This window comes from Oncorhynchus clarkii, chromosome 5 (assembly GCF_045791955.1).
Source record: "Oncorhynchus clarkii lewisi isolate Uvic-CL-2024 chromosome 5, UVic_Ocla_1.0, whole genome shotgun sequence".
In the NCBI taxonomy this organism is placed as follows: domain Eukaryota; kingdom Metazoa; phylum Chordata; class Actinopteri; order Salmoniformes; family Salmonidae; genus Oncorhynchus; species Oncorhynchus clarkii.
The window spans coordinates 14,176,755-14,198,080 of NC_092151.1; the positions used below are offsets into that span (position 1 = coordinate 14,176,755).

At 41.5% G+C, this 21,326-nt stretch overlaps 1 protein-coding gene across 2 annotated transcripts; it reads right to left on the reverse strand.

Moving 5' to 3' along the window:
• Positions 1 to 4,984: 4,984 nt before the first annotated feature.
• On the reverse strand, positions 4,985 to 19,698 carry LOC139408390 (SWI/SNF related BAF chromatin remodeling complex subunit B1b). Of its 2 annotated transcripts, XM_071152197.1 has the most exons (9): positions 19,557 to 19,698; positions 18,742 to 18,853; positions 18,263 to 18,371; positions 17,548 to 17,685; positions 14,921 to 15,048; positions 13,235 to 13,401; positions 8,880 to 9,070; positions 6,737 to 6,868; positions 4,985 to 5,670 (listed from the first exon to the last, which is right to left on the reverse strand). In XM_071152197.1, exons 1-9 carry the CDS (start codon positions 19,638 to 19,640, stop codon positions 5,631 to 5,633), a joined length of 1,101 nt encoding a protein of 366 aa, XP_071008298.1. In that variant the 5' UTR covers positions 19,641 to 19,698; the 3' UTR covers positions 4,985 to 5,630. The 2 variants fall into 2 exon arrangements, with proteins under 2 accessions (XP_071008298.1, XP_071008299.1); XM_071152198.1 differs by lacking the exons at positions 4,985 to 5,670; positions 6,737 to 6,868 and adding an exon at positions 7,521 to 7,760 and having other exon boundaries at positions 19,557 to 19,663.
• Positions 19,699 to 21,326: the final 1,628 nt, after the last annotated feature.

Here is a 21,326-nt window from a genome sequence, read left to right on the forward strand (position 1 = left end):
CTAGAATAGTTTTTTTAACCAAAATATATATTTACTATGTAAATCATTTAGTATAAATTCTTTGGTACCAATAAAAAGCCTCTTGGTTTAAATGAAATGAAATGTTTTTTGAATGAAATGTTTCACTTGCATACAGTAACATTCTGTGTTTTGTGAAAAACATAAATTCCGTGCCACAAAATGCTAACATTTCAGTCTCGTATAGTGCTGGATCAGTATCAGTAATGTTATTAATCATTGCAACATAATACATGTGGATTGCATCAGCTGCATGATATTGAAGTACAGACAATGTAAGGATTGTTCTGGACTAATGCGGACTGCGCTCATGTTTTTGTTTATGAGCTGGGGGCCCAAAGGCTTCATCCTCTAAGTGCCAAAGCAGGTCTGGTACCAATCTATCCTCCACAGTGTTGAAATGGAGCCCGAGTTCAACTGTGTTGGAAATGGAATCCGGCTGTTCCGTGCTCCTCCCCTGCGGACCACATTCCACAACCATGTCATCTCTGGCCCCCAACGCCACCAATTTGTTAGGTGTCAACAGCTCTGTTTTGATTGGATAGTTCTGCTAATAATCATCTTTGAGAGATACAATTATCTTTATTTCCCAAACACAACTCAACACAATTGTTTTTTTTGTCTTTTAACAATTTAAACAGGCCATGTTGTTACCTCATATCCCAGTAATAATGCCTTGCTTTAGTACTGGGAAGAAAACACTTCAATTGGCTTAACCATTGGCTCAATTTACCCCAAGGCAAACATTTTGACTATATTAGCCCACAGCTACAAGGAGGCATTTTCATACTAGGTTTAGGACCCCAACTGATGTATAAAACACTCTTAAAATGATCTACTTTGGTTTAGATACATGCATCATGAAACCTCTAAAACACTCATTTGACTTTTTTTTGTTTTTACCTAACTTGCTTACCACTTTTTCCATGTTTTTCCTTCACAGACTTGAAATGATGACGTCTTCCTAAATATTTGATCAAATGGTTTTCCAAAAACAAGGGTGACTCAACTTAACCTTTTGGCTGAATTTACCCCACTCTCCCCTAAATCCCTATCATCTCTGTGTGGGATGATGTCACTTGGCATAGTGAAAGCTGCAGGAAGTCCAAAAAAAGAGACTATTACTTCAACTTTGCAGGCCATTGCAGAGCGAGGTTGAGTTGAATAACTGTAAACCTGTATTCTGACAGTATTCTTCCCTGTTAACTAAAACCTTCTGCCATAAACAAAACAGAGTGGGGGTTGAAAAGATGATACACGGTAGTTGAAAGGATTAGCCTAACTCACACTCACACACTATGGAAAAGTGGTGGACAGAACCTGACAGACACCAGAAATGAATTGAAGCGTCCTTTCTTTTATTATCCATATGTGCCGTACAGTAAATATCCCTCCTCCTTTGATGTGGGCAGCAGGAGAACAAGCAGATGCTCTCAATACAAGCCATTCCTTCACTCTTTTCACTTTCCTTAAACAATGTCTTTTCCTCAATACGTTTATAGTGGCTGAGCTCTCTCATTAGGCGGTGACTGCAAGGGCTTACAAGGATTGCCAAAGGCCCCTTGTAAGATTTGGATATGAATACAACAATCGACTGAGGTGGATAACTGATGGGTCAGATGGGGAGGGAACGGGAGGAGGTTTGGTGCCTTGCGAGATAGTGTTGGTTTTGGACAGTTCAAAAAAATCATTTGAGTCCACTCTGTACAGTATATTGCATCACATTCTAAGGCAAAAAATTATAAAGCACAAAACTAGGTTTCTACAGATTTCTGATATACACTGTGTACAAAACATTAGGAGCACTTTCCTAATATTCAGTTGCACCCCCCCCCCCCCCCCCTCCTTTGGTCCAAACATACCAAGGCAGTAATGAAGAGGGCACGACAAAACCTTTTACCCCTCAGGAGACAAAGGATTTGGCACGGGTCCCCAGATCCTCAAAAGGTTCTACAGCTGCACCATCAAGAGCATTCTGACCGGTTGCATCACCGCCTGGTATGGTCGGCATCTGACTGTAAGGCATTACAGAGGGTAATGCGTATGGCCCAGTACATCACTGGGGCCAAGCTTCCTGACATCCAGGACCTCTATACTAGGCGGTGTCAGAGGAAGGCCCATAAAATTGTCAAAGACTCCAGTCACCAAAGTTGTAGTCTGTTTTCTCTGCTACAGCACGGCAAGCTTCTACCCCCAAGCCATAAGACTGCTAAAGAATTAATAAAATCTCCACCCGACAATTTACATTGACACCCCCTCCCTTTTGTACACTGCTGGTACTCACTGTTAATTATCTATGCATAGTCACTTCACCCCCACCTACATGTACAAATTACCTCAACTAACCTGTACCCCCGCACACTGACTCGGCACCAGTGCCCCCTGTATATAGCCTCGTTATTGTTATTCTTTTTATTTTAGTCTACTTGGTAAATATGTTCTTAACTCTTCTTGAACTGCACTGTTGGGTTAAGGTCTTGTAAGTAAGCATTTCACAGTAAAGTCTACACGTTGTATTCAGCGCATGTGACAAATACAGTTGGATTTGGCCCTCAGAACAGCCTCCACGCATCGGGGCATGGACTACAAGGTGTCAAACGCATTCCACAAGGATGCTTACCACAGTTGTGTCAAGTTGGCTAGATGTCCTTTGTGTGGTGGAACATTTTTTATACACACGGGAAACTTGAATGTGAAAAACCCAGCAGCGTTGCAGTTCTTGACACACTCAAATCGGTGCGCCTGTTACCTACTGCTGTACCCCATTCAAAAGGCACTTAAATCTTTCGTTTTGCCCATTCATCCTCTGAATGGCACACATACACAATCCATGTCTCAATGCTTTAAAATCCTTCTTTAACTCGTCTCCTCCACACTGATTGAAGTGGATTTAAAAATTTGAAATAGCATTCACATGGATTCACATGCTCAGTCTATGTCATGGAAAGAGAAGGTGGTCCCAATGTTTTGTATACTCAGTGTAGATCAGTTTTTACAAAATTTCACAATGCAGTCCAGATTCTTTCATTAGTAATGTCTCCAGAAGGGAATATGGAAAGAAAGGCACTGAAACAACATAAACCACAATACTTCACCTTCACAGTGTCCCCTTCACCCCTCATCACTCTCTGTGACAGTCACTGTGGAGCATCACAAGGAGATACTCCTTTAGAAGAGAACCCGAGTTATTGCTAGTATCCTGCACTTGTCCTTATGGTGACACTGAAGAGAGAATCATATCAGCATGTCGAGCAGGAGGAACGCAGCCCGAGGATGAAGCAAGCCTGTACTGGCTCAGACACATACACATGACCCCTAACCTCTGCTATTTTATAGATGCATTATTCAGGCGGCAAGAGGACGTTGCCAAGTTCCTAAAAGTTCGGCAATGTGCAGTTACAGTAGATGGGGGGGATACTTTGGGGAATAACATTTATTTAAATGGATGTTGTTTCAATCATTCCAAAACATTTATTTCTCACAGTTCTCATGGTGCTCACTAAATTGTTATGCCATGTCCAACGTAGCTGCTTGTAGCTGCAGTAATGTCAATTTGTGCTTCAAGATTAAATTCACGGTTGAGCTTTTTTATTCATTATGGTATGAATTACCACAATGTATTTGGTTCCAAAAAACGAGTGTCAATTTTCAATGTTTTGAGTGAAACAGATGGTTTTCGGAACTAGCGATGTAACCATTTTCCCCAAACCAGATTCAGATGACTTCTTATGAGTTTGATGGGGTTCTTTCTTTCTTTCTGTTTTGCTTAGGCAAGCATTAGTCATGGATCTGTCATCCTTTTGTGGTCTGCTTCAACCAATCAAGCATACAGTAGGAATCTGAGCCCCCAGAAGCTGAATGATGGTTCCAATAAGAGCCATCCTGTCTGTGGGGTATGAAGTCAGTAGGGGAACTCCATGGCCTAGATTAGGAGGACCCATAGGGGATACAAGACACAGGAAAGACCCCACTTCCAACTACTCTGAGCAGAAATGTTTTTTGCCCGTGTCACGAGGCTTTTAATGCCAGTTACAGAAAGATGCGTCTTCATTGTTCATATTAATTCACATACCGGTTTGTTGCTAATGAAGAAAGTGGACAGGTATAATGCGTTATAAGCATGTACAGTATGAGCATTTATGTCATATGGCTTAATATTATGTAGCAATACTGTTTCAAAATGGCAGTTCTTTAGTCAGTACAAGACGTTGAAAGGGGGGGGGGGTCATACATGTTTATGACAAGTATTACAATGCATTATACCCATTAGCGTTAATGTTGTGTTACCAGCTGTTCTTTATTCTTAACAAACACAGCTAGTAAAGTAGTTTTTCTCCACATTTATGTAAAATTAATCTGGAGAGATACTCAAATGCATTTACAATGCCCTTGGAGGCATGTCAAGTGCATACTAGTGTGATTTCCTGTAGTTTAGCATGAAACTTACAATGTGGTGAATGACACACAGGAACGTCCAAATCTCTGAAACAGCCCTTACAGCTCATTTATCAGTGCCAACACTGCCACCAATGAAAGAAATGGGATCGGTTGCCAAAGGATTGTGGTTTTTCGTTAATCTTTTCAGTTTCATGTGAACGATCTCCAATTGCTGGACCGTATAAAAGATATGCCATCTTGAATTTCAAAGGGACACACTGGAAAATCTTACCCTGAGAACACAATATCTCAAATGTGAAAAGTGTTGGTGTAGAGATTAGTCCCCATTTAAGCTGATTAAACTGAACCAGAGTTAAAAGTATGTTTAACCAAGAAACCATGCAGACTCAGCACTTCGGTATGGGAGATCAGGTCACAAGGAAGAGCTTGAGCGAACTGAAGAGAAACAGAATCGACTCGCTGGCCTTAAAGCCACACAGACTGAAGCAAATCTACTTTAAGTACCTCACAGTGACAATGAATAATAGCCCACTGTTGACAATTGTAGAGCAACAAACTACATCTGTAATGAAGTCTATGGCATTTTATTAAAAAAGGAAACAAAACAAAAACGTTGACTAAAAGTATCAGCACCTTTACAAAAAGAAAGCACAATACATAACTTTACATTATTTGCAAGAGTTGAGTCTGCTCGAGTGTAACATTAGTTTCTATTAAAACGGACAGGTCAGTCAGTCATCTATCTGCATCATCCATCAAGAGGGATACGAGTGCACCAAAGCAGTTTTACAGTTTGTGCTCACTTAGATGGTGAGTCCGTAGAAACAACAAAGGCTACATTTCATTCTGATCCATACACTCTACCCATGGCACCTTTCATTTACCACCTCGTCTCATCAGAGATGAGTAGCGGCTTGAACCACTACAGGGGCTTGGATTCGGCAATAGAAATGGAGAAGGCTCCTTCAACTAAAGTCCCTGTTCCTGGATCAAATGTAATTCTTGTAATTAATGGAGTTAGGTATGTGACAATGGTCCTGGATCAGTGTCCAGAGGACATGACAGCCAAGCATAGAGTTAGTTAACATTATGGGGGCTGTAAGAAGGGACCAGTGGAATGTCTATTGTTGAGTTTGTGTGTGTCTCTCAGAGGGCCCATTGGGGTTGACCATTTGTTGACCAGAGGCTCTGTAGTAGCTTACTGCTGCTTCTCTCTACCAGGCAGGGGCAGTGTTGGCAAGTCGTCTCATTCGTCTGAAAGGAAAACACATGGAATAGGTTATTTGGTGGTCGATGGCAAATCGGCTGGATGAATAGAGAAGACTCTTAAATGGGGAATCTGATGACGTTGGACAGGGGCTGTCATACTGCTGACCAGATGCCCCATTACAAATTAGAAACTGACTGGTTTTGCCCAGATCAGTTTTCAAATAGTCTGACTGGTGCAGACCAAAAGCAATGTGTCTGATTTTGAGGCAAAACCATCTCGTGGTCTTTTCCTCAACCTTCCAGTTTACTGGTCTGTCTCTGTAACGTTTGGGCAGCCCACTTTCTTTAATGATTTCTTCCTAGAGGACAGGGTGGGTTCTAATAAGTTCCACTACAATGCTCCTTCGCCCATTAAAAGGAATACTACACACTAAAAACATATTTGAGTTTTGTTAATTAATACAATCCCCCCCAAAATGGTGCATGTCAGCAGTCAAGTTTTAAAGTTACAGAACAGTACAGAGCATAAACTCATGATGCTGCGTGCTCTATCTTGAAAACCTCATTGATGACATACACAATTATTTGGACTAATGAACAAAAAAGGAAACTTGAGCATAGGATTCCTTTAAGCCATTCTATAGCAGTGGACATAGAGACGGGGAGAGGGCGCTAGTCATAGAGGAAGGCTCTATGTCAATGTCTTTCTGCGAGTCCTCCCATCTCCTCACCTCCTTCTCAACTGTAGAAGGTCCAAGGACTCTCCCCTCGAACCTTCTTCTCCAAGGGGTTTTGAGAAGTAAGCAAGTAGAGAGGATGCGAGGAATCGAAAGGAAATATGAATTGAGAAAGAACCCATGTTTTGAATGGCAGGCCATCTCTCTCTCTCTCTCTATTAGCTGGCATTCCTGTCAGGTTTTGAATGGCAGGCCATCTCACTCTCTCTCTCTCTCTCTATTAGCTGGCATTCCTGTCAGGTTTTGAATGGCAGGCCATCTCTCTCTCATTATCAGCTGGCATTCCTGTCAGGTTTTGAATGGCAGGCCATCTCTCTCTCTCTATTAGCTGGCATTCCTGTCAGGTTTTGAATGGCAGGCCATCTCTCTTTTACCTAGTGTTCCTGTCCTGGTCCCTGATCTTCTTCTCCATCTCTGCGTCTGTCAGGGTCTCCAGCAGGGGGCACCATGTGTCGGCGTCGCCTGTGTTGCGGATGGCGATTTCCACCGTAGGCAGGGGATTCTCACTGCAGGAAATGACATCAGAGCGACAGGAAATCAAAGACAAATGAGGAAGAGAGCGCCCAGGATGGGACATGCTGCAGTCATGGTGTGTTGAAGAAGTGGAAGAGCAAATAAGAGGCATCTTGGGGAGAAAAAAAACAACCTGTTGTCGCTCTTGGGTGGGTTAGTCCCATTTTGATGAGGAATAGACATACAAAGGGACAAAAATGTGACTTAGTGGAACTTATTTCTACCATGTATTTTTTTCACGCCCAAGATGCCATGTAAAAGTAGAAAAGTAAAGCACACTTAACCAAAGCATTGAAACAGTCATAAAGCAGCCATCAATCAAAAGCTGCTCGGACCACTACAGCATTTTACATACCTCTAGTCAAAATGCCTACAAAACATTATTCCACCTGGTAAAAGGGATTCCAAAATAACACATTCAATTCCAATTTGACAAATTAAGAACTAGGACAATAGATAGGAAGGCACCCGTGGAACCGTTTTGTCAGATACTTCCTGGATTTCTGAACCTCTCCCTATGTAGTGACAATAAGCCACACAGTACTTGACTATCCTTTCCATTCTATGTGCGGACTGCAGTTTGTAGACAAACCAACAGTGATAACTACAGTTTTCCCTGACTTGGCAGAAACAGAATACCTCATACAACTTCATAGGTTTTACTCTTCATAAACAATTCATATAGTTTCCATACTTTGGGGGCGGGGCGTGTCCTGCAAAGTTAAGGAAACAGGCGAGAGAGAGAAAGAGATAAAAAGTGTAAATGTACTCAGCTTCCCAGGGCAGACCGTGTCAAGAGAACGTGGGTGGGTAGTAGAGGGTTAAGCTTGGGGAAGAGGGGGGGTAGTTCAAGTAATTCAAAAGCATATTGACCTGAAATCAGACCTATAAGGGACAGACAAGTGGGGGGAGAGAGTAGAAAAGAGAATTAATTTGCGATGCAAAACAAAAAAAGCCATGATGATGACGATGTTAGCTAAACTCCTCATTTCCCATTTACACACAATCAATGGCTTGAAAAGCCTTGGCATCAGGGTTGGGCTCAAAACCGAAACCAATCCAAGGTAAATCGTTTACTAATACCAATAAAAAAATCGGCCATTTCTCAATTTGTTAAATGTGCTTTTTCCAGTTCATTTCATGAAATCACCATTAGTGAAATGGAATTGAGCCCAACAATGATTGATAAGCAGGTCCCAAATGATCCAAAAGTCCCAAATGAACTGAGCCAAGCTGATGGGATGAGACAAACCATGCAAGGCAGAGTGGGGGAGGAGCACATACACAAACAAAAGGGGCTGTATGTCTGTCACTGGCAGGGGGAAAACCTATACAACGTTAGGATATTTCAATTTGTAAAACGAATGCCATTACACGCTAAAAGGAACTGTTTCAGGGTTCAAATGGCTGAAGAGTACTACTTGAACAGATGAGGGGGTAGCAAGGTTTTTGTTTTGGTGGGAAAACACATGGTACTCATGCTTGTAAATAATGGATGTGTGTGTGTTTGTGTACTCAGTGATGTAAACAGGACGCAGGCAGTCTGTGTGTTTGAAATCTAAATCCACTTTGTGAGTCACAGGTAAGCAGCCAACTGTTAAACCCTCCACACACAAACACCTTAAACTGACCCCAGTCCATGTCACTGTGAGATACAGTTAATCTTAAAAGAGCACAGAACATAGTAACATGAGGTGAACTAAATGCGTTCTGGCCTTATTCCAGCAACGCTCCATGATGCAGGCGACCACACATCTTGAGTATTTAAGACGTATTCTACAGGATAGAATGAGACTCTGGAAAATGCTGTGTTTAGGCTGAAAAATGTGTGTGGGTGTTGCGACAAAGACACTGCAATCAGAATGTGGACAGGCATTTCTACCACTTCAACTTTCAATTCCATCAGTACTCCAGGCAACGCATAGGACATGAATATGTCTGAACGAGCATGAGTGTGTGAAGGTTCTGGTCTGGGAGGGTGTCCTGTGTGTGTGTGTGTGTTACCTGAAGGCGTACGTCCTCTGGTGCCAGCTGAGCTGGCCACGGATGCTGTAGGCGATGGTGGTGACAAACTCTCCTCCCAGGCCCAGCTCGGAGCACAGCTTGAGGGCAAACGTCTCCGGAGAGTTCTCCCTCTCCGACATGTCCCACTCAAACTGGTCCACCAAGGAGATGTTCCCCACGTGGATATTCAGCTGAGGTGCGCGCGCACACACACACACACACACACACTTTAAGAGATACAGTATGTATCCGAGTGATGTGCCGCCAGTTCGAGACCCCTCTTTGTCACGTGGGCCAGATGCAGACACTGGAAATTACTATTGAGATAGTCTTTGACCTTTGCAGCAGTGAAGTGTGTGTGTGTGTGTGTGTGTGTGTGTGTCCCTATAAAATCCACGTTGCGGAAAACGCGGACAGAGTCAAGGAAATTCAGACATTAAACCGGAACATTCAAAAATGTTTTTAACTAAAAATAGTCAACTTAGAAAAGTCATTAAATTTGCCAAAGTTAATCATAAGACATGAACAAAATGAATAAGTTTTTTGTATTTTCCTGTAACTTTCTGAAAAGGCACAGGAATGCCCATCTGTGTGTGTTTTGTGGTGCTTGTATGTCTGGTTATCACCCTGTGCAGCCGTTAGCGATAATGCTAACCGTCTGCTGGTAGATGGAAAGGCTTTCCCAAAAACCTTGACAATCATTATTTTCACTACAAAGCAGCCTATGCCTAACTTGCAGAATGATTAGAGCCCGACGGGTAAATCGATTAACGGCCGATATTAGCCTTTCGCATAAATATTTGTATCGGCCTTTATTCCACAGATAAAAGCGTTGATATTATATACATAGGATAAACAAAAACCTATACGTCTGCTCATTTGTGTTAAACATTTTTATATTTCAATGGTTGCCTGAAGAGGGCGCTCAACAAGCTGCTCATTGAACATTCAGTCCTAGGTCACAACGTGAAAGAGAGTAGTCATGGTGGTTTGACGGTGAGTAGCATGCCACAGCCAGCTTATTTGAATAAGTAAATAAATCAAAAGTACACTTCAAGCAAGCAGCCCTGTCCTCATCATATTTGCTTAGTTATAGGTCCTGAACAGTTATTCTGAAAAGTTATTTCTCTCTCATGGCTACCAGGAAGTTTGAAAAGAGGCTGAGTGGGCGGGGAGCTTATTTTGACAGAAATTAATGCCTTGACCGACAGCGCTTTGAAGTGCATTTGGAAAGTATTCAGACGCCTTGACTTTTTACGTTACAGCCTTGTTCTAAAATGGATTAAATATATTTTTTCCCCTCAATCTACACACAATACCCCATAATGACAAAGCAAAAACTTTTTTCTTTTTTTTTTTAAGAAACGTATGCATTCATGATTTGGAAAGGTACACACCCGTCTATATAAAAAGGTACCACCGTTGACAGTACATGTCAGAGCAAAAAACAACCCACGAGGTCAAAGGAATTGTCTGTAGATTTCCGAGACAGGATCGTGACGAGGCACAGATCTGGGGAAGGGTACCAAAAAATGTCTGCAGCTTTGATGGTCCCCAAGAACACAGTGGCCTCCATCATTCTTAAATGGAATAAGTTTGGAACCACCAAGACTCTTCCTAGAGCTGGCTGCGAAGGCCAAACTGAGCAATCGGGGGGGGGGGGGCCTTGGTCAAGAAGGTGACCAAGAACACGATGGTGACTGACACAGTCCCTCTGTGGAAGAACTACCTAGCCAGCAGGGTAGGTAGCTTAGCTAGCAACCTGTGCGACTTTTTATTTCACCTTTATTTAACCAGGTAGGCTAGTTGAGAACAAGTTCTCATTTACAACTGCGACCTGGCCAAGATAAAGCACAACAGTTCGACACATACAACAACACAGAGTTACACATGGAATAAACAAACATAGTCAATAATACAGTAGACAAAAATAAAATAAAAGTCTATATACAGTGAGTGCAATTGAGGTAAGATTAGGGAGGTATAAGGCAATAAATAGGCCATGGTGGCGAAGTAATTACAATATAGCAATTAAACACTGGAATGGTAGATGTGCAAGTAGAGATACTGGGGTGCCAAGGAGCAAGATAAATAAATACAGTATGAGGAAGTTGGAACGGCTATTTACAGATGCAATGATCTGTGTGCTGCTCAGACAGCAGGTGCTTAAAGCTAGTGAGGGAGATATGAGTCTCCAGCTTCAGTGATTCTTGCAGTTCGTTCCAGTCATTAGCAGCAGAGAACAGGAAAGAAAGGAGGCCAAAGGAGGAATTGGCTTTGGGGGTGACCAATGAGATATACCTGCTGGAGCACGTGCTACAGGTGGGTGCTGCTATGGTGACCAGTGAGCTGAGAACGCTATCAGAGAAGTAGTTGGTGAACCAGGCGTGGCAATCATTTGAGAAACCAAGGCTGTTTAGTCTGCAAATAAGAATGTGGTGATTGACAGAGTCGAAAGCCTTGGCCAGGTCGATAAATACAGCTGCACCGTAATGTCTCTTATCGATGGCGTTTATGATATTGTTTAGGACCTTGAGCGTGGCTGAGGTGTACCCATGACCAGCTCTGAAACCAGACTGCATAGCGGAGAAGGTACGGTGGGATTCGAAATGGTTGCTATGTGCTATCTCCCTTATGTGCTAACACTGGACTGGCGCCAAAGTGAACAATTATCCTTGATACAAAAATAACACTGTTTGCTGTACTGCAGCGCCAGCTGTGCCACCAGAGACTCTGGGTTCGCACCCAGGCTCTGTCGCAACCGGGAGGTCCGTGGGGCGACGCATAATTGGCCCAGCGTCGTCCGGGTTAGGGAGGGCTTGGCCGGTAGGGATATCCTTGACTCATCGCGCACCAGCAACTCCTGTGGCGGGCCAGGCGCAGTGCACGGTAACCAAGGTTGCCAGGTGCACGGTGTTTCCTCCGACACATTGGTGCGGCTGGCTTCCGGGTTGGATGCGCGCTGTGTTAAGAAGCAGTGCGGCTTGGTTGGGTTGTGTATTGGAGGACGCATGACTTTCAACCTTCGTCTCTCCCGAGCCCGTACGGGAGTTGAGCGATGAGACAAGATAGTAGCTACTAAACAATTGGATACCACGAAATTGGGGAGAAAAAGGGGTAAAATTAAAAAAAGAAAAAAGAACACTTACTGTCTGGGCCTATTACGTTAGCTGGTGGGATTATTTAGTTAGTTTTCACAAATACGCAAAAAGCAAGACAGTTGGTGCAGAGCTATCATTCAGGCTATGTGCTTGCATTCATGATTAGATAAGTTGCTAACATTAGTGAGCTAGCTAAATTAGAATGTGTGAGTAAAACCAGTACGGCAAGCATTTGCCTGCATAAACGTTTTCAGTCATCGGTGCATGACATTTGCAGTTTAACTCTATAGCCAATACTTTTTGTATTGAATTACGGTGTAATGTACATATGGTTTCTGTAAGGAAACACTGCCGTAATGAACAGCTAGCTTGCGCTTGATCTAACGTACTCTCACTGCTAGGTTGCCATAAAGTGTTACTTTTGACCTTTGAAAACACTAGTAAATCTACCCAAGACAAATGCTGACACCTAGTTACGAACAGCATGTTACTGCATTTCAATGCTTATTTGTGAACAGTGCAGTTTCAGATTGACTTGAGACAAATTTAAATTTATTCATCCAGCCACGCCTTGTGGTGGTTTAACACAAACACTTTTGCATACTTCTTATCCACTGCCATAGATGCACATCTTTTAAGTTGTACCTAAGGTAAACTAAACATGTTTAACTATCGTATTTAGAGGTGAATATCCTGTAAACCACAAATAAAAGGTTCTTAAATCATTTGTAATTTAGTTAAGAAATCAGTCTGTTAATCCTTTGGAGCACAATGTGTAAAAAATGTTTTATGCTTTTCTCCACCTCTTTCATAAAAAATAAAATACTTTTTTTTAAATGGCAGATAGTCACTAATCGTGACTTGCTTCCCTAAAATCAGTATCAGCTTCACTAAAAACGGTTAAAAAATTAAATAATTAAAAATCACATCTTTCAGGCTCGAAGAGTGATATCATGATTATTTGAATAAATCCAGTGCAGATTTGTTTTCCTAAACTCTGTAATTTACATGAACGCTACAGAAACAAAGGTCTCTGGCTGGTGGCACTGGCATTAAAGGGTAACTACACCCAAAATGTAATCTATATCATATTTTACCTAGACATTGTGGTCTCGTGAAGTAGTTTAAGCATTGTTGTGGACTAAAACAAACTTGTGTGATTTTGAGAGTGAAAATCTGAAAAAAACTAAACGGAATCAGGCAAAAAAATATACAACTGATTTTATAAAGTCCCTAGTGTGTGTGTGTACCCACCTTGATGATGACCCTCTGGTCGGTCTGCTCGTCCAGGATGCTGTCTGTGGGGTAGGACTCTATCTGCTGGCGGATGGCTGAGGCAATGGCCGGGACGAAGGCCAGTGGGTTCAGGTCCAGGTCGTCACACAGGATCTCTGCAAACATCTCCGGGGTCATCAGCTTCTCTGGAGGAGCGGGAGAGGATGGTGGAAGAGTGAAGGGTTGAGTCTCAATAGTCTAAAGAGGCTTGGCAAGAATGGGGAGATTTGATTAACCAATGTCATGTCCTAGGTGATGGAGATCAGATACACCCCCTTCACCTGACACACACACGCCTGTTGTGACCATTTTCCCAAGCATCTCTGAGCAGTCAAACCTTTTGATTATTTTGTACCGCCAGGGCCACAATAATTTGCTCCCTCTCTGATTGTCCGAGTGTGACCCCCTCCCCATGGGTTACTGCAGCTAGTGTTGCCAGCACTGCCACTACCTGGGTGGAATACCCACCGGCTAGGGACAAAGTCATCAAGGTTCTCATTAGCAGTTTGAGAATTTCCTTGTATATTATGCTCGTCCATCAGGGGGCTCTGGCTTTGTAGAACCAACCCTGCCAGGCAGACACAGAATCTTGAGGGGGGTGTGCTACCTCTATTAGGTCTCTGTCCACATTCCTCTTTCTGTTTTGGCTGCATATAGGCAACTTACAGTAAGCCCATAAAACAGATAGACTTCTCTTTAGTGATGGGTCGTTCAGGTGTGTGTCTAGGGTATAGGCTTGGGGACCGTTCCATCATGATAGGAAAATAAATAACTTAGATGTATAATTTATTTAAAAATGTATATCCCTCATCTGCACAAAATTGAATGCTCTCTCTCGCAACCCCTGCTCACAGACATACATTGGTTCTGGGATACACAACCGTTTCCTTTCTTACTCACTTAATGCCACTTTTCCCAAACACAAAAACACACCTTCCATCACAATACATCCACACATACTGTGCCTTATGTCTCTTGTTTGCTATGCTTATCTCTACCATGTTGAGTACTTGTGTTCAAATTCGTTATATTTTGCTATTTATCCTTTCTTCTAATAGCATCTTATTCATTTTTAAAATATAAAGTTCAATAATTATTTTACTACATTCCCTATCTTGAATGGTAGTGTAGTTGTAGTTTATTTAACAATTACTTAATTGTAATTGCTTTTCTATCCATTTTTTAAAAATTATTACAATCCCTACCATGGCTAGTATTTGGTGTTCCATTATTCGACTCTATGAGAACGTTGTAATTTTTAGAATAGCCAAGGGGTAGTCTTTGTGTCTCGGAACATTTGGTTGTCAATAAATTGTATATTGACTACGAGAGCTACATGCTTCCCTTTTAATCTATTCTCAGGAACTTCTTCTCTTTCTTGAATACCAGTACGTACTAGATTCTCTCATAGATCTAGTCTGTAAGTCAAGTAACGCTTCTCTCAGAAAGATTTTCCTTTTTAAGTCCATTAACGTCCGTTTCTCCCACTTCTATCGTAAGCCACTAGATTAATGAGATGCATTCAGTGTGGCTCTCTTTTGAGGCCGGTTCTGTTACAGGCAACGATTCTACAGCCTTTTAGGTTGTTTTCAGAATAACACCCTTAACTAGACTTTGTTGCTCTAAAGCAGTCTTCCTCCCGGCGGATGGAGAGTGGCGCAGTACCGTTCATGTTCCAGGTGAACGCATCTCTGAGCTTCTGCCCATCAATCTCCATGTCCAGACGGATGGGAACCAGCACCTCGGCCTGAGACGCGTTCTCGTGGATCACCGCCGGGTCGTGGTCGTCAAAGCTTTGCAGAGGGAAGAAGACAAGGTGTTAGATTAAACTACAATCTACGAAAAGTTAGTACGACATTTCTTGGCATTCCACAGTCATTGGAGACCCCATTAAAGACATTTATCGTGAATAGCAGGCTCTAAAATCTACTGCTAATTTAGCTTTTACTCACTTCCAGCAGGTCATTGCTAGCAAAAGATTAATCCAATCAGCGTCATTGTACACCGGTGGCCATATTTGATACACCATTGGGAATGATGAATTGATGCTTATCATATGGGAATTCTTTGTCTCTCTGTCAGCATTCTACTAGCCTGGTGGTCTAGTCTGTTTGTACATTAGCCAACTTCTTTCTGTGTTTGTTCATTTGTCATGCTAACCATATGTATGGCTTGACAACAATAGAAGAGTTGGCTCCACACAAAGAATTGGCCAGGGTAGTAGTCTACGCATTCTAGTAAAGTCTTTTAAGTTCTGTGTTGGACCCCAGGAATATTAGCAGACTTCATCTAATGTGGACCCTAATAAAATGATCAATTATAAACTGGGTGGTTCAAGCCCTGAATTCTGTTTGGTTGACAGCCGTGGTATATCAGACCGTATACCACGGATATGACAAAACATGTATTTTTACTGCTCTAATTACGTTGGTAACCAGATTATAATAGTAATAAGGCACGTCAGAGGTTTGTGGTATATGGCCAATATACTCCGGCTAAGGGTTGTATCCAGGCACTCCGCTTTGCATCATGCGTAAGAACAGCCCTTAGCCATGGTATATAGGTCATATACACCCTCGTGTCTTATTGCTTAATTCAACAATGGAAAATTTGATTGTCCTGCCCAATTGGGTGGACTGTGAAAGATTCAGAGATCTGTCTGCTCTACTGATTTGTAGACTGTATTTCCCAGACTAGATGTCCATCAACACTAAGATTCAGAGTGCAGCATGCACAACATGCACTGTTCAACAGATCACATCTGTGCCAGAGAAAGGAGAGATGTTCACTAGAGAAGCCACAAGATGGGTCTCACCAAAACCACAGCAAAAGGAGCAATGCTTTGAGCCAGACATGCTTACATTGTTTTCAAGGTCTTGAAAAAAAAAGATGTGAATTCTAGCATTGTATAGGCCTTTTGGAGACTGTGTCAACTGTTGACAACCTAGCTGGGAAAGTGATACTAGGTCTACATTCTTTTAAAAATGATTCAAAACCCACAGAAGTGGTAGACCTCCGAAGTAAACAAGTGTTGTTTATTATCCCACCCGGTTGCCTTAGCAACTTAGGCTATACAAGGTGAAAAGGCATCACTGTTTATTCACCCAGTTTGCATCACTCTTTGTTTGTTCAAATAATTTTGTTATTTAGGCCTACGTTTCACAAGTTAAGGGTGTCCTATTACAAAACGAACTTTTCTACCATCAGATAAACAAGAGCCTAACATAATTGAGTATGTACTTCCCTATTTATTATCTAAACCGTAGTTACAAATGCAAACAGCAACTAAACAAAGATGGCTGCCTTGCAATTCGGACATGAAAACAAGAACTACGGTCAGAGACCCTGCCTGTTGAAAACATGGCAACGGCACTTAAAAGCCTCCATCTTTCAAGGTCAGCAAAAAGTGCCCCTGTATAAACAGATGTGTTTTGATAAGTTCCAGTCACACAATGAAATGCTTGTGTGATCTAGACAAGTGGGCTGTGGGACAGGGGAGAGAGGGAGGGATGTTTTCATAGACGGTCATGTCAGGACAGGAGATAGTGGTTGCTTTCTGGAAAACCATCGGAAAAGCAGCTGATGATGAACGAGCAACTCTACGGAATGTAAAAACCAGAGGAGTCCCAGTGACCCTGGATGACCTCTGTCTCAGACTGCATCTCCTGAACCCCAAATAGCTTGAGAGCAGGAGGTTGATAGAGTGCGACTGAACCATCCCTTACATTTTCCCACACTCTGAAGGTTCCCCATAATGACTATGGCTATGCAGTCATCCATTCACTGATGAGAGCCGTTGAGCAAGCAGATCTGAGATTCATCATCTCGTGTGGACATAAAGGCTGAAGGCTTATTTTCACAAGGGAAATGTAGAAATGACCTTGCAGTGGTCAATGAGAAAAAGAGTAGAAAGACAGTTCCGCAAGTGTCAGAGCCTAACCTGGCCTGAAAAATGCAGCAATGTTTCTCAATTTGGAAGACAAGATGCATTAAGACTATAAAACAACTTTTTGATCTAACTATTTTTTTAACAAATCAAAAACTAACTAAAAATAAGAAATGGACACATCTTAAAATGATGTTACGTAATTATGAACACAAATTTATTGATGTGAAAGTTGGACTGTATTTTTTATATATATATATATGATTTTAAAATGTGAAAAACAAAGATTATAAAAAATAAAGGGCACGCCTATATAAATGGCACACAAGCAATCAAAGTTTATTTGTGGCTGTATTTATATGAATACATCCACAAACACTGGCCAATGTGGGTGGGCTTTCCTCACCACAGGGGGAAGGTCCTCTTCTTGTCGCGGCCCATGCGGTTGCGGTTGATGGTGGTGGAGCAGGGAACAGCGTCCAGGTGGTGGGAGCTGTTGGGCAGTGTGGGGACCCACTGGCTGTTCCTCTTCCCCTTCTGCTCCCTGAGATGGACAGAGAAGTAGGGACTTTTGAAAATACAATACTGTGACCAATGAAACCCATTTTGGTTTGTTCACACGCCAAGGTGCCTGTAGGTAGCTTGAAAAGGCACATTTTGCATACATACTCCCAAAATTTGGTAGCCAATATTGTCATGCACTAAATGTTTTGCAGGACTCTTATGCAATTGGGGTGGCAGGTAGCCTAGTGGTTAGAGCTTTGGGCCAGTAGGTTTCTAGATCATATCCCAAAGCTGACAAGGTAAAAATCTGTTATTCTGCCCCTGAACACGGCAGTTAACCCACTGTACCTTGGCCATCATTGTAAATAAGAAGTTGTTCTTAACTGACTTGCCTAGTTAAATAATGGTTAAATAAATACAAAAAAATCCTCCCATCCAGCTCAGTTGGTAGAGCATGGTGCTTGCAACACCAGGGTTGTGGATTCTATTCCAACAGGGGACCAGTATGAAAGGTATGAAAATGTATCCACTCACTAGTGTAAGTTGCTCTGGATAAGAGTGTGTGCTAAATGACTAAAATGTAAAATATGTAAATGCAGATAACAAGGAGGCATCACCTGAGGTAGGCCGGTGGTTCTGTGCTGATGGAAACAGCTTTGTACTTCTCATCGTTCCCCTCGAAAATCTCTTCACATTCGGAGGCCTTCAGCAGAGTCACACTTGTGGCTAAAAGTTATGTAACCATGTGTTGTGTTAATACTTTTTGCACCAACTCACTTTACCCCTACCGAGAAGTACATAGCAACATAATTGACCTACTACCCCTGGACATCGACTCGGTACTGGTACTCCCTGTATATAGCCATGTTATTTTTTACTCTTTATTGTTATTTACCATGTAATTATTCCTCGTGTCATTATTAAAAAATATAATAAAATGCATCTTTAACTCTGCATTGTTATAAAAAAAAATACAAATAAGTGAGCAGTTAGTCTACACCTGTTTGTGAAAGGTGGCAAAAAGATTATGCTAACGTTACTTGCTCTGTGCGAATGACAATAAAATAGCTATTTCTGACAAGAGCGTATCACTCACCGTGCGATGATGCTACAATTTTCTTCCTCTCCTCTACTGAGGCTAACCTCCTCGAGAGTGATGGGTACCTTTTATACAGGGAGCCCCTGAACATACGCAGGTAGTTTCCAACCTGAGAGCAAGGAAGAGAGTCAGCTATGCTGTACTTACTAGTAGAGTATAGGGCCCCAGACAGTCCAGAAACAATTCGAAGCCCTTACACGTCATGTAGCCAAGTAGTGACTGAGCACATAGCTAGTTAGCCGACGAAACTCAACGATTTACGATTGTACATCGTGGAGTTGAGTAGGCTTGTTAGTTGCTATGTATACAGTTGTCTACTTTAGTTAGCTAGATCTTGTTTATGCCTATGATTCATATCTCCAATAGTGTTTGACTATAATATGGGCAGAGAGTAGCTGTTTGGAGTTTTTAAATGAACAATGTTGGGAGAGAACCACCCAGCGCACAACTCCAGACGGTCACAACAATACCTAACGTTAGCTTGATAGAAAGGAGTTTGTCGATTGAATGGGTCAATGGTGCGATCAGTTGATTTTGTGCTTTCTACTACAATACACAGCATTCTCATAGGCTACACTGTAACTGCATGCAATATTGACCGTGGTAGTGAACTAAAGTTAGCTAGCTAGACATAGTTAATTATGCAAAGCGAGATGTTAGCTAGTTTGTGCTCTGGCTAACTAGCTGCTAACGTTAGCTTTCAGAACAGACACAACAATGCAATGGCACAGGCTGATGATGGCCAAAATGCTGGCTGCCAGTACGCTGTGTTGTCAGCTAAATATTCCCGTTATCATACAGCTCATACATACCTCTGATCCAACCATATAAAAGTCTCCATCTTGCTCTAACTGAAATTTAATCGGTTTCTGCCCAAAGGTTTTGCTTAACGCCATTTTTACAGTAGCTAGCTAGTAACAAAGCTCCACAGCGCATGCTCAAACTGCCGTGTTTAAAAGTGTCAGTTCGGCGCCAAGATGCGATGTCTTGTGAAGACAAGATAAAACATATAAAAACTGTATTTCTACGGTCTATAACCTGGCATTTGACCGGTGATAAAATGTTTGCCAAACATTATTTTATAATAAATGTATCTACCACCTTTGTGGAGAGTTGGTGGTCTAATGAAACTTGTGCATCTGTGACTGATTCTTTGTAGTGTCAGCTGTCTTTGGGTGATTGTCAATTTCGGACAGTAGACTAGCCTTCTTCCTCCAATAATAATAATAACGTATTTGAATAAATGTTCCTCATATTTACCCCTCATAAACTACACCTGAACAAAATGATCATCAATCTAATGTGTAAAAGCACAGAGAATGCCTTTATAATGTAATTTACATTGTAATATTATGGTCTGTTGTAAAAAAATAAAAATAAAACTGTAACCCGTTACATTACCATCAGAAATATTGTAATCAGATTACAGATACTTTTGAAAAACTAGATGATTACTTCGAGGATGACATTTAAATTCGGAAAGGATATTTGCGAGAAAAAAATATATTTTACACTTTCCTGTTTTCTCAATGACATTCAAATCAGCATTGAAAAAATAAGCAAATTTAAGTTTGTTCCACCTGAGCAGTGGTACAAAATGTACCCAATTTTCATACTTGAGTAAAAGTAAAGATACCTTTTAAAAAAGTCACCCGGTAAAATATGACTTGAATAAAAGTCTAAAAGTAGTTGGTTTTAAATGTACTCAAGTATCAAAAGTATAAATTATTTCAATTGTCTTATATTAAGCAAACCAGACAACACGATTTTCAACACTCAGACACAATTTACGAACGAAGCATTTGTGTTTAGTGAGTCTGCCAGATCAGAGGCAGTAGAAGAGCGTGAACAATTCTCCTGTCCTGCTTAACATTCTAAATGTAACGAGTACTTTTGGGTGTCAGGGAAAATGTATGGAGTAGAAAGTACATTATTTTCTTTAGGAATGTAGCGAAGTAAAAGTAAAGGTTGTCAAAAATATAAAGATTAAAGTAAAGTAGAGATACACCAAAAAAATGACTTTAGTAGTACTTATTAAGAGTATTTTTACTTAAGTACTTTATACCACTGCACCTGAGCGAGTCTGACCACAAGTCAGAGACCACTATGATGACACACCAAATGTGTTTGCTGGTTCGCGGGAAAAGAGTAGAAATAGGCTTTTGTAAACTACAGTTCAAACTATGTCTTCCAACGGTGCGACTGCTGTCGGTATCCAAAGATTATCCAATTTGAATAAATGCTTGGAGGTAAGGATGACACCAGTGGTGTAGTATATGACGATGCTTATTATTGATATCTACATAGGCATTGATGTGAATCACACTGCTGCTCTTCCATTTAGCTATTTGCGTCTTACAGAATGTGGTTGTTGTGGATGGCTGTTCACAAATCTAAATGTGTATTTGAACCCAATAATGGTTGAATTAAAGAAGTTTAAGCTGCCTATCAATCATTGTTTTTGAAACCAGTGGACAGCCAGTAAATAATACACTCTTGCAACAGCTGCATAGTGCGGATCAAAGTCTATGGAATAAAAGTGGGGCTTTTATTGCTCAATCTAATTCATGCTGATAAAAAAA

Excerpts from the sequence above, each read along its gene's own strand:
- LOC139408390 (XM_071152197.1), bottom strand. The coding sequence starts at position 19,640 with ATGGCGTTAAGCAAAACCTTTGGGCAGAAACCGATTAAATTTCAGTTA. Across the intron at positions 17,686-18,262 it reads GAACCACCGGCCTACCTCAG|GGAGCAGAAGGGGAAGAGGA; the intron begins GTGATGCCTCCT and ends TGTCCATCTCAG. Across the intron at positions 6,869-8,879 it reads CAGAGGACGTACGCCTTCAG|TGAGAATCCCCTGCCTACGG; the intron begins GTAACACACACA and ends CATTTCCTGCAG.